The 15,070-nt window shown below is 55.8% G+C and overlaps 4 protein-coding genes across 4 annotated transcripts; 1 reads left to right on the top strand and 3 right to left on the bottom strand.

Moving 5' to 3' along the window:
- Positions 1–1,037: 1,037 nt before the first annotated feature.
- On the bottom strand, positions 1,038–2,309 carry BBK36DRAFT_1144891 (mitogen-activated protein kinase; the record flags this gene model as incomplete). The annotated part of the gene is made up of 4 exons (XM_024893711.1): positions 1,038–1,414; positions 1,476–1,857; positions 1,934–2,129; positions 2,194–2,309. 4 exons carry the CDS (start codon positions 2,307–2,309, stop codon positions 1,038–1,040), a joined length of 1,071 nt encoding a protein of 356 aa, XP_024745786.1.
- Positions 2,310–5,224: 2,915 nt separating this feature from the next.
- BBK36DRAFT_1136587 (COPII component protein) lies at positions 5,225–8,699 on the bottom strand. The gene is made up of 4 exons (XM_024893028.1): positions 8,496–8,699; positions 7,718–8,446; positions 5,433–7,646; positions 5,225–5,373 (listed from the first exon to the last, which is right to left on the bottom strand). The coding sequence occupies exons 2-4, from the start codon at positions 8,318–8,320 to the stop codon at positions 5,362–5,364; spliced, it is 2,829 nt and encodes a 942-aa protein (XP_024745785.1). The 5' UTR covers positions 8,321–8,446; positions 8,496–8,699; the 3' UTR covers positions 5,225–5,361.
- A 1,941-nt stretch (positions 8,700–10,640) lies between these two features.
- BBK36DRAFT_1172653 (hypothetical protein) lies at positions 10,641–11,167 on the top strand (the record flags this gene model as incomplete). The annotated part of the gene is made up of 3 exons (XM_024895758.1): positions 10,641–10,657; positions 10,758–11,009; positions 11,146–11,167. 3 exons carry the CDS (start codon positions 10,641–10,643, stop codon positions 11,165–11,167), a joined length of 291 nt encoding a protein of 96 aa, XP_024745784.1.
- Positions 11,168–11,557: 390 nt separating this feature from the next.
- BBK36DRAFT_1163145 (hypothetical protein) lies at positions 11,558–13,696 on the bottom strand (the record flags this gene model as incomplete). Its single annotated transcript, XM_024894504.1, has 5 exons — positions 11,558–11,614; positions 11,683–11,865; positions 11,945–12,715; positions 12,780–13,574; positions 13,637–13,696. 5 exons carry the CDS (start codon positions 13,694–13,696, stop codon positions 11,558–11,560), a joined length of 1,866 nt encoding a protein of 621 aa, XP_024745783.1.
- Between the last annotated feature and the right edge of the window lie 1,374 nt (positions 13,697–15,070).

The raw sequence follows: 15,070 nt of genomic DNA, 5'->3' as shown, positions 1-15,070 counted from the left end.
AGACCCGCCAGCCGTGAGACAGAAGCTGCTGAACGGCCATGAAGAGGGAGCAAAAGAAGAGAGAGGTGATGCGAAGGGAGGGGGGAAACAGAGGGAGGGCCGAGAAACGAAAGAAAAAGGTGAAGAAGAGAATGGGCGATCAGGTATTGTAAGAAGGACAAGAGGAAAAGGAAACACGGCGTGATGGAATTCCAAGCTGCGTGTGCCTGCGCCAAAGGGTAAGACACCGACTGGGCCGTTAGTAATGCCGTCTGGTGTCTGGTGGAGGAGGCATTGGGGATGTGTGGATGGGATCGGCTTTGGAAGTGATGCGCTGTAATAATAATAGCAACCAACTTCCCGAGGATTCAATCCAATGCCACAATGGCCTGTCACAGGCCAAGGATCAATTTCTAGCGCTGCGTTCCACGGCGTTCCGGTGCCTGTCAGCATTGACGGCCGGACGGCACGAGGAATATGCGCATCTGAGACGGGAATATGTGCGTCCTGGGGGAGGTGAGACGCACCCGATCACAGGGCGATGATAGTGCGCTTACTATGTCACCGTGTGCTGATTGCGTCTCCTCGTCTCAGCTATTTTGTCACCCAGTCTGGCCTCTTGTCCCGTGTGGGGATTCGTTGGAGCAGGACAAGGACCAGCCACAGACCGCAAGAAGAGAGTGTCGTCGATCACCAGCTTCGGCCCCGCACTCCGTTGCTGATACACATGAGATGGGATCACGAGTTTCGTCCACTATTGACAACGATACAGCTATCCCAGTCAGATGCTTTCTATACTGTAGACTGGAAATGGTAGATATGACGCAGAAAAAACATGTCAAAGCGGGAAAACAGCCATGCGAGGCCAGTGTATTTATTCATTTCATATCTCGTCTCGTTCCTCCATGCCCAGCCTTCATCCGTCCATCTTGGCCCGGCCAAGACAGATTCCCATTTCTTTGCCAGTCTTGTTTGTTGTTGCTCTAAATCATGGACAAAATCTTCTTCATGCGTGGCAACAGTCTCGCTCAACAGACAACATGCTTCACGCCGGTTCTTTACCGCATAATCTCTTGGTAAATCAGTTGCTTCAGCTGCTCCTTGCTCAGGGTATCTTTGTGCTTGTCGAAATCGAAAAACTCCTCGGGGATCGGAGGCGCGGTGGGCTCGTCATCCGGATCGTGGTACGGCTCGAGGTACGGGTGCTTGAGGGCGTCCTCCACCGTGATTCGCTTCACCGGGTTGAAGGCGAGCAGCTTCTCCAGCAGGTCCAGGGCCAGGTCCGACGTCTTGGGGAACAGGGTGCGGAAGGGCACCTTCTTCTTGAAGGGCAGTGAGCGGATGTACTCCCTCGCTCGTCGAGACTTGATGCCATAGTAGTCCTCCATGGTGGGCGTGCCAAGCACATCCAGGATGAGAGTCAGCTGGTGGTGGTCTGCAAGGAGCCCATGTTAGCAGTTATTTGTGGGAATCGCTTTGAGCTGTTGTCAACTTACAATCCTTGCCGGGGAACAAGGGCTTGCCGCTGAGCATCTCCGCCAGGATGCAGCCCACAGACCAGACATCGATGGCCTTGGTGTACTCCTTGAAAGTCAACATGATTTCGGGCGCGCGGTACCATCGCGTGGCAACGTATTCCGTCATGAAGCCGGAGTTGTCCTCCTGGGAGGCGGCAGACCGGGCCAGACCGAAATCGCAGACCTTGAGGTCACAGTTGGCATTGAGCAACAGGTTGGACGGCTTGAGATCTCGGTGCAGCACGTTGGCCGAGTGCATGGCCTTGAGGGCTCGCAGCGTCTGGTAGATGAAGTACTGGCAGTGGTCGTCGGAGAGGTCCTGGGTTCGGATGACTCTGTGCATATCTGTCTCCATGAGCTCCTACAAGCATGGTGAGCAGATAGTATAGGCAAAAGGCTGGCGGGGGACTTGCACAACAACAGCAAGGGAAACGTACCTGGATAAGATAGACCTCGTTAAAGCTATCGTAGCTTCGGGGCTTCTGAATGTCAAGAATGGAGATGATGTTCTCATGGTTGAAATAGCGCAGCAGCTTCATCTCTCGCAGGGTTCTCAGGCAGAACATGGAGTGGTCGAAGGGCGTAATCTTCTTGATGGCAACCTTTTGTCCCGAGGGCTTGTGAATAGCGGAGCTGTTGTCCGTCCAAATGCTGTTAGGGAACGGTCTCTCTCCAAGAGGAATACCAGAACACTTACCAAACAACGCCATAGGCTCCCTCGCCAACAACGTCCTGGATGTCATACTGCTCGCTGACGTTGAAGGAGATCTTGCGCGACGCCGATGCGTTATTGGGGGGGTTCGACCGAGACATGATCGGCCGGATTGCGCTCTGCGCGACTTGGGGGACTGAGGCAAGTTGAGGGGGGCCGGTGGGCGGGTTGGCGATGGCGGCCGTTTGAAGGTTGGGGGGAACGAGTCCGAGCTTGAGAAGCGCTCTCTCTACCTCTGCCGGAGGTTCTCGTCGATTGCTCGCAGGCTAATGTGCGGATAGCAGTTAACGGGGCAAGGCAGCCTAGCGGACGGCAACTCCACTCAGTGAACTAGAAGCGCAGGTCAGTATGGAGGAGGAGGAGGAAGAGGAGTGATGGAAGATGTTGAGGCTTTCTTGTCGCAGCAAGATGAGGGGAGACGGACGGTGGTTGAACGCACTCAGTTGTGGGAAAGACAGGGCGACGGACAGATGCGGTTGTCGACGCCTTTTCTGGGTGAACAAGAAGGAGAAGGAGAAGGAAGAAAAAGAAGACGAAAGAGAAGAGAAAATGCGCTCAGGCTGCCTCTTGGGAGAAAGGGACAGGCGAGACGATGGGACGACTGGCGAATGATATGGGCGTCTTCGGTGTGTGAACAAGAGGCACGAGTACGAGTTCGGGCTGGGCTGCGGGGTCGGATGGAGGGTTGCAGGTGCGTCTTCTGGCGGCCAAGTGGAGCAGAGACTGGACGTGGAAAGGGTCCAGTGAGGCCTTTGTATCTGCTCTCAACTGGGCTGCTGTGACTGGAGGTGCTCAGCTGGGCAGCGGTTTAGCGAGCTGTGCCCTGCCTGGGCTTATGTTCCCAGTTCCCATTGTATGGGCGTACGAGCAAATCAATAATTCAGGAGGGTCGGCGGGGGCGGGCTAAGGAGCACAGGAACTTCCATGGTTACTACCTAGGCCAGGGGTTGGGGGGGGTTCCGTACAGTAGGTAGGTGCTGGTTTAGCGGGCTGCGGCGCCTGTAGGGCCACTGAAGAATCGCGGATGCATTGATGGATACATCCAATGTAGAGGATTCAATGGATGATGGATACATGTAGGACGGAGCTGGACGGTGCATGCAGTTCACACGGGTGATGGACCCAGCCGATGGGCATTGACGGCATCGACCACTGCTGCTGCCAACAGTAGTGGCAGAGCACTACCCAATGTACTGTCGTCGAAATGCATGCAATAGAACGTCCCAGACGGTTACAGGTTCGTGCCCGTCCAGGCTCAGCCCGTCCGGATCCGCTGGCTGGCAGCCCCTTGCAACCGTTCCTGTGACAAGCTGCTTGATCCCAGCTAGTCCAAGCTCGAAGCTCCAGATTCTCCCCGTCCACGGTCCTCATCGAGAGGGCTCTTTGTTTAGTATGCGAAACAGCAACGGCAATGCGATGCCCTTGTCTGGAGAAGAAGAAGAAGAAGAAGAAGAAGAAGAAGGGGCTAGGAGGGAGCTCTCGGAAACGGGGGGAGGAGAACAAAGACGGGGGGGGATTGTTTGGACGGGGAAATGCCGTGGGAATGGATGCATGCATGGCACGGCAATGCGGTTTCATGCAACCGGGAACCTGTTTGGTTCGTTTCGGAATCCCTTTGTCTTGACTGTGGAAACGAAACCTGGGAGCTGCCCGGAACTGGATAGTGAAGCAGTACTAGAACAAAGAGGTGAAGAATGGGTTCGATGGCAGCTCGCAACCAACATTAAAGGTCCATATGTACCAAGTTGAACAATGAGCGGCTCTCCGATAAAGCACCTGGACAGACAGAAAATCCATGATAGTAGTAGCATCAAAGGAATGTCATGGCGCAGCCAAACTCAACTCCGTTACTCGCTCTACCTATACCTCTTTCTACAAAGCAGCCATCGATTCAGCACAGTTCGGCGTCTCACTTGGTCCTTGCTTTCAACATCTTCAAGAATAAGCAGCTGGCGCCACCTACACTAGGCGGACAGGGGGGGCGCCATCGGTATGGTCAACTGCTGTAGTTCGAGTCTCGTACATGTAGTAATATCACCCTCCATGTTGTCAATAGGTACCTATTCAACGCTCCGTCGCCTCAAGGCTACGACTTCTGCATAGCCCTCAAGGCACACACAGACATGAGCATCTCGTCACCATCGCCATCAACTACACCATCAAGCAATCGTCCATTGACTTCACATCCATCCATCCCAAGCCCCCCCCCTTCAGTTTCACATCCCTCCTCCCCCTACCAAAGGCGCCTAATCCCCATCCCCATTGGCCCGTCAAGCGTCGCCCCCCTCGCCTGTTTCACATCACAACTTCTACTAGCACTACCTTAGTAGTAACTTGAATCCCACACCTGCGGCGCAAGTGAACCAAGAAATTGCAGCCCTGAGAGAGGGGGGTTTGGCTGCCCCCCAACCTCAAACATCGACGTTAGAGCTTCTTCTCCAGCGCTGTTTCAAAACTCGGTAGAACACTCTCTTCCCCAGTTTTTCCATCTTGCCCCTTGCATTTCAGATGCGAAGTAGAGGTCTATCATTGCTATCAAGGTGCATACCGGGATGGATATTGCTCGTATTCAACTTGGAAATCAACATCTCGTACACCACAAAGCTGCTCAGGTAGCTGTCAAGCAACATTACCCTACCCTCACAGCTTCGTAGCTTCAGTACCCGTATCGCCTCGTAGTGGTCACCAATGCCAAATGTTTCGTAGCAGCAACCCAAATCACCTAAAACACGCCACCTCTTCCCGCCCCACCACTCCGTCAATGCCGGTAAACCTCGATCAAGATAGCTTGACAGCTAACAGCCGCGCCGGCCGGCCTCTATCGCCGTCCTCCTCACTTTCTAAAGATAGATATTGTTTGTAAGATCGAGACACCTGAAGAGGCAAGACGGAGAACTGTGGAATGCTCGAGCCAGTGGGTGAAGCCCCAAAGAACCTTCAAACAACGTGCTCACAAGTCCAAAGGAACATCAACACTTGATTGCTTTTTATTGATTTCAGTCCACGTTGAAATATAGTTCATTTACCATAAAAGACATAGTCCCTCTCATCTTACTCGCCCTCTTTTCGCCAATGGTCGCCACCGTGATCCCCTTGACTACCTAGTCTATACAATGATTATTGCAACATCGCCTCTCTGTCATCTCCGGAACATTACTGCACAACCTGTATCGTTCTCGCGTTAGCCTGTGAGGTTCTTGGAACCAACATGCCAGTCAACGTACCTTTTCTCGAAGTGTACCAAGCCACTGTGCTGCGCTTACTCCCTGGTCCGCCCGGTCCTCAATGAGCAGCGTCTGCGCCCACAGCTTGAGCAAAGGCTCGCCATCCTCCCGGACAATGTACAAGTGCGGCACCGTGATGCTTCCCACGCCAAGTGAGCGGTGATCGCGGCTCTTCTGGATCACGGCTCGAATGCGCTCGTTGAAATCGTTTTCCAGCTCCGGAACTCGCCCCTTGCCGACGTGGACCTGCGTGCGGTCCTCGACTCCGAAGACGTCGGCGAGCAGCTGGGGAACGGCATCCCGGCCCACCCACAAGAACTGGACCTGGCCGTCGTCAATCAGATACAGGCCGTACGATACGAGTCTCTCCGAGGACAGGTTAAGCGGCGGAGGGAGGACAATCTGGCCTGTGGCCTCATCCGGGATGCCCGAGTTGTCGGGCATGTCGTGCAGAGAGTAGAGTCGGGGGTAAATGTATCGAATCAGGAGCGGGATCGGAAGCGTGGACAGGAGGCACAGGGCGGCTGATCGAATGTCAGAGGGGATCTGCGTCGATTTCCGAAGGCCGACGTTCTTCGTCAAGCCTAGGAACAGCAGGGGAAGTCCTCGGAGGTTGGCCGGGAACTGCAGGCCGCCGCCCATGCTGCCGCCGGCGAGCTCCTTCTTGAACGTCTGGAGGAGCTCGGTGACCTTGGCCGCCAGGGCGTCTCGGGCGGCGTCCAGGCCGCTGCTGAGCGCTCTCTCCACGGCCTTGTGGCTGAAGTAGGTGGTGATGGCCAGCTGGTCCGCAGACGCGTAGACGTCCGACAAGTTGGTCGTCGTCGGCAGCGCAAGCGTGAGCACCCTGATACGGCGCTCGCCGTTGCATGTCGTGTGCAGCACAGCAGCCTGGAGACACACCACGTTCTTAGTAAGGTTCTCGTCAATGGCGACTTCGACGACGTAGCATTGGTCGCGGGGGAAGGCCGGGAACGCGCAGAGGTCGGAGCTGCGGTTGAAGAAGTTGCCGTAGAATGCATTCATGCGCAGGCCCGTAGTCGCACGCACGCGGAGCACGGCCTCCAGCCCAATCTCGGACGACAGGTAATCGCTGAACTCGGAGGCGAACTTGAGCGCGTCCTCGGGTCGCGAGGCGTGCCAGCCGGGGTAGAACCACGTCTGTCCACCAGTGTACCTCGGCAAGTTACTCAACGAGGCTACATCCTGGTATTGAGACGAGAACAGGAACATGTCAATCGACACCTGGTTCTTGGAGCACTCGACGGCAAAGCTCTTGTAGAAGCTGTTGGACGTCTGCAGGAGGCTGCTCTCCTTGGACGTGCCCAGAAGCTTCTTGTCCTCCCTCATGTCCAGCTTGCCGACGCCCGTGTTAGGGAGCGAGGCAGTGAGGACGACAATCTTGCCGCCGAGCGCAGAGATGAGCTTGTGTCCGGCGCGCAGGGCCGATCCCATGCACGAGCCGTTGCTCTGGTTGTTCTGGAACATGTCGGGCAGCTTCTGGAGGAATTTTTCGATGCTCTGGCGGCTCTCGGTCAGCGGGACGAGGAGATCGTGGGGCACCGGCAGGAATGGCTCCTCCAGGTCGCTGACGACGAGCATGCTCGTCTCGCCGTTCTCGTCCGTGTCCTTGGGGATGGAGAAGTAGTGGAGGCTGGAGTCGACGGCGAGGAAGCCGAGGCGAGTTCGGCGATCGGCATTGGGTATCCTGCTCAGGCTGTCCAAGATGGTCCTGGCGCTCGTGGCCAAGAGGCCGTTGGAAACCGCCGCGTAGCTGACGTCGAAGAGGAAGAGGTAGACCAGGGGCTGGGGCGGTCGAACCATGTACTCCTGGGGGGCGACAAACTCGACGACGGCGTGGTTGAGCTCGTGGCGCTGCCATCGGTCGGCCGCTTGCTGAGCGGCGGCGTCCCAGTCGAAGGCCTGGGGCACATCGTTGCTCAGGTTGCACATGTTGCATCTCCATCGGTGGCCGTGGTCCAGGAAGGTGACGAACGGGTTGATATACGTCCTACATCTTCGGCAACGGGAAATGACCTGATCTTGGACAACGGGTATGGGGTCCTCGTCGTCGTGCAGAGCTCCGTACGGCTGGATGATGAGCGCGAAGGGCAGCTTGGACTTTTTCAGCAGCGAGTTGGATGTGGGGACAGCATTGATGGTAGATCGAATGTATCGCGAAGAGCAGTTGGCATCCGGCGAGGCAGTCACGCTGGTCTGAGGCAAACGGCACTCGTTAGCACAAGCTCGTCAAGCAGCAGTGATACCATGCAATTGGGACCTCTTACATTGGGCGGGAGAATGATTGGAGGCGGCGGCAGATCCAGCTCCGAGACGTGGAAGGGCTGCGTCAAGAGGTCGGTAGGGTACAGCTGGTTGAGAACGGTGGGCCTGCCTTGCTGGGCCACCTGGGGAGGCTGCGGCTGGCCCCCGACCTGCATGCCGGCCATGCCCTGCGTGATGCCCGCGATGCCCGGGGCAGGACCTGGGCCAGCCGCCGGCTGGTATCCCTGGTCCGGAGCTTGGTAGCCGTACGCAGGCTGCGACGCGGCGACGGGCTGTGGTGCGCCGTAGCCGGCCTGGGGATACTGGTATCCAGGCGCCGCGGGGCCGCCAGCGACGGGCTGAGGCTCACCGTAGGCAGCAGCGCCGTAGGGAGCGGCGCCGGCAGGCATTGGCGGCGCGCCGTACGGTTGTCCGACGGGGAGCTGGCCGCCTGCCAGAGCATTGGCTCCCGTGCCGACCTCGAAGGCTTGCGCCGCATATCCTCGCTTCTTCTTCTTGCCCGCGGCGGTTGCCTCGTGGGGCGCGGGCTGGCCATCGTAGGGCGGCTGCTGCTGGGCCTGCTGGTCAAGCGGCTGGCCGTAGCCATCGCTGGGTGGCGCCGACATGATGGGGGATGAGCTGGGCGAGGGCGTCGGTTGTTTGCGCGACTAGAAGCGAGTTGGTGTTTTGATGCAGGTCAATTCGGTGGGGAGGGCTGGGCGAGCTCTGGGCGAGAAGGGCGCTGCCTTGTGAGCACGTGCGGCGGCTCGAGAGAGGGGATCAAGAGGGCCGAGGCTGGAGCAGACAGTCGAGGCGTCGAGCAGTCTGATGTCGAAGCCAGCCGTCTGGGGGAATTGGCAGGCGAGAGATGGATCAAGATTGTTGGTGGGCAGGGCCAGCTGTCACTGGCTGTCGTCCGTTTTGATAGGTTGTCTGTCCTTTTGGGACGTAGGCAAGAGACACCGCCTCTGAGCCACACAAGGAGGGGCGCTGTGGCTGGTGAGGCTAACAACCTGAAGTGAGTTGGTGTCTGTGCTTTGCCTTGGGAAGCCGTTCCTACGGCATTGAGCGAGTGTATGTATGTTGGGGGGAGAAATAGAATAAATAAAGGGCAGGGCAAATGAATGATCTGTCTTTAAAGACTCTTGAAAACACGTAGCTCCATAGACTTGTATATTGAAAGCAGAGGGGGGAGACGTGGCCACAGCTTAGTAACATCTATCGAGATGTTGATGCAACAGATCTCTTCAGCCATACGGTACGTACAAACGCTGCTGATCTCGAGTGAAGTGAATCAAGCCACGTGGTGGATCTACGAAGACATGCAAACTACAGAACAGACAGATTGCTTCATGCGAGGCACCCGGTAAGATGGAAGACGCTTGGTGCATTGTGAAGAGATTTGCATCTGCAAAGCGACTCTCCCTCTTGGAACACGCCCATGACGAGCCATGCTACAGGGTAGGCATTGATGCATCACAACTGCACTCTTGGCAAGCTTCTGTACGCAGCTCCCTTCTTATAGCTGACTAGACAAACTCGTTTGGAGTTCGGCAAATTGATCAGACTTGGGAATACTAGTACAGTAATTCAGTTCTTCCCACTGCATGCAGCAGCAGCAGCACTGACATGCTCGCCCCTGTTCGTCGTCGACCGTTGCAGCCCGATTAGGACATGTACTGGATGTGGAGTGTCCAGTCCCTTCCATACCATTACCGCGTCCGAGCTTTCGGCTGTGCTGATGTAATTAAATTGCCTGTACGAATGAGTGCGGATGCCTGTTTTCTCTTGGTCTGGACTATCAGTAACGGTAAATATCAAACGGTCCAGCATGAAGCCCTTGATTGTCCTATCGATTCTGCAGACAATTGGTTGGTGCAAAGCACCTGCAGTATCAAATACTCCAGTTCAGATGGAGCCTACAGTACATGTGGGCGTATTAATAGGTCGCCGGCATGTGCTCATCCATCCATGGATGTATCCACCAAGCTCGGGTACCCTATCCATCCCCCAGGAACCCCTCAGGAACCGCCTACAAACAGGGCATCGCCTCCCAGCCCGCCACAGCCCACCTGCCCATCTCAGGCGCATTAGCGTCCACGGTGCACTGAAAGCCGCTGTATCCCCCCCTTGGCCGTAGCACCAAAACAGGCAGGGCAGTCAGCAGCCCCCGGCATGACCCTTCTGGCAATTGCAAGGGGTTGAACAGGCAAGCAACCGTAGCAAAAAGAGGCGCGCCATAATATCACCCGCTGCGGGAATCGGCAAGAGAAAAAGTCCCCCATGGATTCAAGATGCTATTTTGAAGATCGTATCTGTCAGGTACATGCGATCTAATTTCAATCAACAACCCGGCCCTACCAAGGTACTTTCGGTGCCACCAACAGCCAGCATGCAAACCATGTAACGCAGCCCTTAAAAATGAGCCACTTCAGGCAATAACAGTCGAGTAGAGATACATGTGCCGACAAGAAAGATTGACAGCCCCCAGAAACAAAAGCACATGCACATGCACAGCAGAGGCCTCCTCGCCCGCGTCCCGTCTCGCGCCTTTTTTATCCGTCTACATTCCCTTCTCTCTCTCTCCCTCCAACAAACGCCCATCCACCCACCTTTTCTCTCTTCTTCTTCTCAGCTTTCGCATTCCCTCCTTCACTCCTTCTCTCTTTCTTGAAAAACCTCTTTCAGCTGCCATTCTTTCAAGCCGACGTCCTATTTTATACTACTTACTTCTTACTTCTTGTAACTCTCCATTCACTCCTTTAACATCATCTACTCGCGCCACCGACGACTCTGGAACGAGCAATCCTTGGCGCAACTCGTGATTTTCATCGCCTTTTGTACAACACAAACAGACGACCTCGATACCCCGGGCTGTAATTGCCGACTTACCATTCGCATCTTTTATTCTCCTATACGCTCGTCACATATCTGACGCCTGAAATCATGGCATCAACCCTCGGGTACGATTTCTCTCACTCACGCGCGCACTCTCACTCTTCCAACAAGACACTCCAGCCATGTAAATAACAGAAACTGACACTTCCTCATGGTCCCATTCAGCCAACTCATCCCCCTCGTCATCGCCATCGCCCTCCTCGGCGGCGCATCCTGGGTCCTCTACCAGATCTACCTCTCCCTCGCCAAGATGCGCGAGACCGCCTCCGAGCGCATGGGCCGCTCCAACGTCGTCTTCACAAAGGACGGCGTCCGCGTTGGCGTCCGCCAGATGCAGAACGAAAAGTACGTCGACAAGACGCAGAGCTACGTCGTCAAGGCGTGGAACCTGGGTACCGCGCAGAGGGACGAGGAGATGTGAGTATTTTTTTTTTCCCCTTCGTTATCCTTGATGACGGAGATCCGATCTCCACCCGCCATTATATACCTTGATACACTATGTGATCGTGGGGAATTCATTGTGCTTGTTTGGATCTAATGCAAGAACTTATAGGAAAAGAAAAGGCTCGAAATAATGCAGCCGAGGAGAAGGACGAGCAAGTCGACTTGGGAATGGCAACGTCGATGAATTGACATGTGACAGGAGAGCGCGGAGACATACAGTTTACTCGGTACTGCTTGCAGAGATGGAAGACCTCGATGATACCGTTACTCTAAAAGGCCGTCATGCATATCCCCTATGATGTAACTCTCTCTATCTTGAAACAAATGGCACGCGCATACCGATAATACCCCCCAAATACAAGCAATATGATGACACTGCGCGACCACACACCCCGAGAACGGCACGCCGCGGGACTTTCGCGCCCGAAACAGCTTCTCCTCCCCCCCTGTTCGACTCGCCGAATGGCTGCGTATCTTCGGAACTCGAGCTGAGACCTGCCATGCAAGGGGCTTCAAGGAGCTTAATCGCCCTCCGGACTCGTATCGTCGTACGTCGAAATAGCTGCATGCTGCGGCATCTGTCGTGGCGGTGTTAGCCTGGTCTGGCACCCCGAGATCGCATAAACCGTCTGCTGCTTCAACTTACCAGGACCGTCGGTTGGCCGTGAAACACCTGCTGCCGAAACAGCTGGGGCGCCATTGGCCCTGTGGACAACGCCTCGGACGGCTTCGCAACCTTCATGGAAAGAATCTTCTCGACGTTGACAGATGGGCTGTTGGCCATTGAGCCGTCCATTCTAATGAGCATGGAGGGAGTCCGGTAGTTGAGCTGCGATCCGAGATTAGCTCGGGCCACACTCTACACAGCAATCTTGTGTGTGAGAGAGAGTTTAGTTAGGGAATCATACCTGAGTCAACATGAGGGCATAGGAGACGCCGAGATGCTTCCCGATGTAAGTGAGCCGTCCCTTGGCCCACCCCCGCTGATTGTCCGTCGTGTAGTCTTGCCCCTGGATACAAGCCAGCGGCCACGTCAGAAAGTACCCAGACAGGCTCTTTGTGGTGTCGTCCTCGCCGCAGGCAAACCCAGAGAGACTGGCTTGCTGGAATAGGTGCTTGCGCGTGCTGAACCATCCGAGCTGGTAGGGCACCGAAGCGATGATGTCGGTGATGTTCTCCACGCATATCCTCCTCGCCGTGGCATACTCGGGCGCCATGCGGTAGTCGACCGGTGACGAAACCCAAGCCACACACCGGATCACGAGAGATGCCAGGATGATTCGTGACACTCGCATCATGCTCCACAGACTGGCTACCCACAGATCCGGATACGCATCGACACGTCCCGGGAACACCTCCAGCTGGTAGTAGTCGGCGTCGGGAATCTCGTCTTGCCAGAGGATCGTGCGGTATCGAAAGTCCTCTGGCAGCGTCTCGGCCCACCGGATGCACTCAAAGTCCAGCGCCTGGCACTGCCTGATCATGTCTTGAAGGGCTTCCACGCTTTCTGTGTTGCGTGGCAGCTGGCTCATGAGCCGGTTTACCTCTGCCCTGATCTCTCCGGCACGGATGCCGAGCCGTTGACACTGAGAGGCGTACATGTCCCGGATGGCATCTGCGTTGACCCACCACTCCACTTGCATCAGGGGCGGTTTTGCGGTGCTGAGCGTGTGGACAATCTATGAGACTCGAGTCAGATGCAAGAGGACAGAACTATAGGGAGCATGGACAGCAACGACCTACCATTTGGGTTCGGACAGCTATGAATAACGCCACCCCAATCTTCGTCCGGAGCTGCTTGCGGCCTCGTTTCCGGACGAGCTGGATCGCTGCCCGGATGTGAGGCCCCCAGGCCAGCATGCCGAGATTCCTGGTTGTGATGTTTTCGAAAAGACCCAGCAGGAGAATGGCCGCCAGGGTGGAATCCTGCTTGATGGTGTCGGGGTTGTTCAAGGCTACGTTGATAGCACTCAACGCCTTTGAATGCGTACGCAGAGCGCGCTCGACCAGGAGCTGATCCCCTTGTGAGTTGGCATAGCTAGCCATGGCACAGGCATCGAACGCGGCCTTGAAGTGAGGTGCCACCTCTTCCGCCCTCAGCAATGGCACTACGTACTCGAGGAACCCACGTCCATTGCCGAACCGGGGGATGAGCACATAGTTGGACAGGAAATGGCAAGTCACCTGGCCGTCCAGGTCCATCTGTGGCTTCTGCAGCAGGGTGTATAGGCCGGTCCAGGGAGTCTGCTGATTCTTGCGGCCATACGAGGCCGCCATGGAGGGAATGTGCTGAGACGGCCCAAATGGGGGGTTTGAACAGCCGGATGAATGCACACCGTTTGGGGAGATTGGTTCTGGCGTAGAACTGGCGGCGAACTTGCTCATACGCTGGGCGAGAGCCTTCTTGGACGCCCGCTGCGCTCTCTTCTCCGTTGCCTGTGTCTCGTTGCGGAACACCAGGTCAAACTCATCTCTGTATCCGGGGCATTGCCGGCGAGACTTGGCACACTGCTTGCATGTGGGCTTTGTCTCGTCACACTAAGTTGATGATGAGTCTCGGTGTGGGAGTTCACAGCGAACAAGAAGCCGAGGGAACTTACCTTGATGCGGCGAGTGCGGCACATCTGACAGCCCCTCGAAGGCTTCCCTTGATAGACCATGGTGGAGCAATCAGGCTGGTTTCGGGTTGCTTATATCAAATACTTGCTGAGGTTTGATTTTGGGTGGCTGAAAGCATGTTCTTTGAATTTTGAAGAAATGGCCAGGAGTTGGTATCGAGCTGGTTGTATGGAGAACAAGGCGAAGGCGGACAACGATATATATAATGAGTGGGTATATGGCGAGCTTGTATAGCGAGGAAATCGGTATGTGGAGCCAGCCCTTATCGACACTTGGAAGAGCTGGGGAAGAAAAGAGAGAAGAGGAAGAAGAAGAGATGCGAGAGGCAGTAAATGACTGCCGGCGAGAGAAGCCAAGAGCGGATGTGCGTGACGAATTCTCAAGAATCAAGTTGCAGCGGGATCTAATATGCTGAGGTCCGAGGCCGCCTATGCTTCCGGTGACGTGACGTGACGGTGAAGGAGAGAAGATTCGAGAGACGAGGATCCGAGGGCGCCACGCAGCTCCCAAGACGACGGGGGAGAGGGAGGGGGGGGCCCGGGCCCGTAAACAAGAGGCCACGAAAGGAAATGTTTGCTCAACCTGTCACAAGGCAGGCAGGTGGATGGCGGTGCAACAGTGAGTGACGAGAAATGCCGAGCTTTGACAGGTAGGCGAGAGGCGACGTATCTTGAGGACGAGAGACGAATCGAGCAGAAGAGAGTCGAGTAGAGGAAGGGCAGCTTCGTGAAGCGGGCGTCTGATTTGCCGAGGCTTGGCTGTGAATGGCCGGATGTGCCTCCCGAGCAAGTAGTGGGTATATATTATGTATATATATATATACACTCGGCAGAGCAACGGAGGACCGATATGGGTATCCGAAGAACAAGGCCGGACGGGGAGTCTATGCAGAGAGTGGAAAGCAGACAAGGCCGTAAGGGTATACACGGAGCCCAGCCAGATGATCCCGGCCTGTGAGGCTGGAGTTGTATGTATTGGATATCCCGTCTTGCCAGCGCTGCCGTAAGCGAGTCCCGGCGCCGGGAGGCAGGATAAATACTGGCGAGCCGGGATCTTGGATTCTGGGTCAGATGCGGGCGTATCAGCCGGGGAAGGTCTGCCGGTCGCCTGTCTCTGGGTCTCGCCCTCGCCTCGCTTTCGCCTTTCTTCTTCACTTACACGCTGTTTCTCGGCGGAACGATGAGAGAGGAGTATCGGCAATGGATGACGTGGAGAGGTGCCAGAAGATGAAGCCGAAGACAAAAGCTCGAGACGCAGACGCAGAGCTCTGGAATGTGCAGCAAATGAGGGGAGAGCTTCAACGGAGATTGAGCCTCGGAACAGGAGCTCCAAGAGAGCTCAGGCCAACGGGTGAGGGCCTTGAAGAGCAAAACAAGAAGAGGGGGAGAAAGAAGGCAAGTAAGAATAAACGAAAG

The sequence above is a fragment of the Trichoderma citrinoviride genome (assembly GCF_003025115.1).
Source record: "Trichoderma citrinoviride strain TUCIM 6016 unplaced genomic scaffold BBK36scaffold_17, whole genome shotgun sequence".
In the NCBI taxonomy this organism is placed as follows: domain Eukaryota; kingdom Fungi; phylum Ascomycota; class Sordariomycetes; order Hypocreales; family Hypocreaceae; genus Trichoderma; species Trichoderma citrinoviride.
The sequence above is the reverse complement of the archived record's forward strand: the minus strand, read 5'-3'. Positions and strand labels throughout refer to the sequence as shown.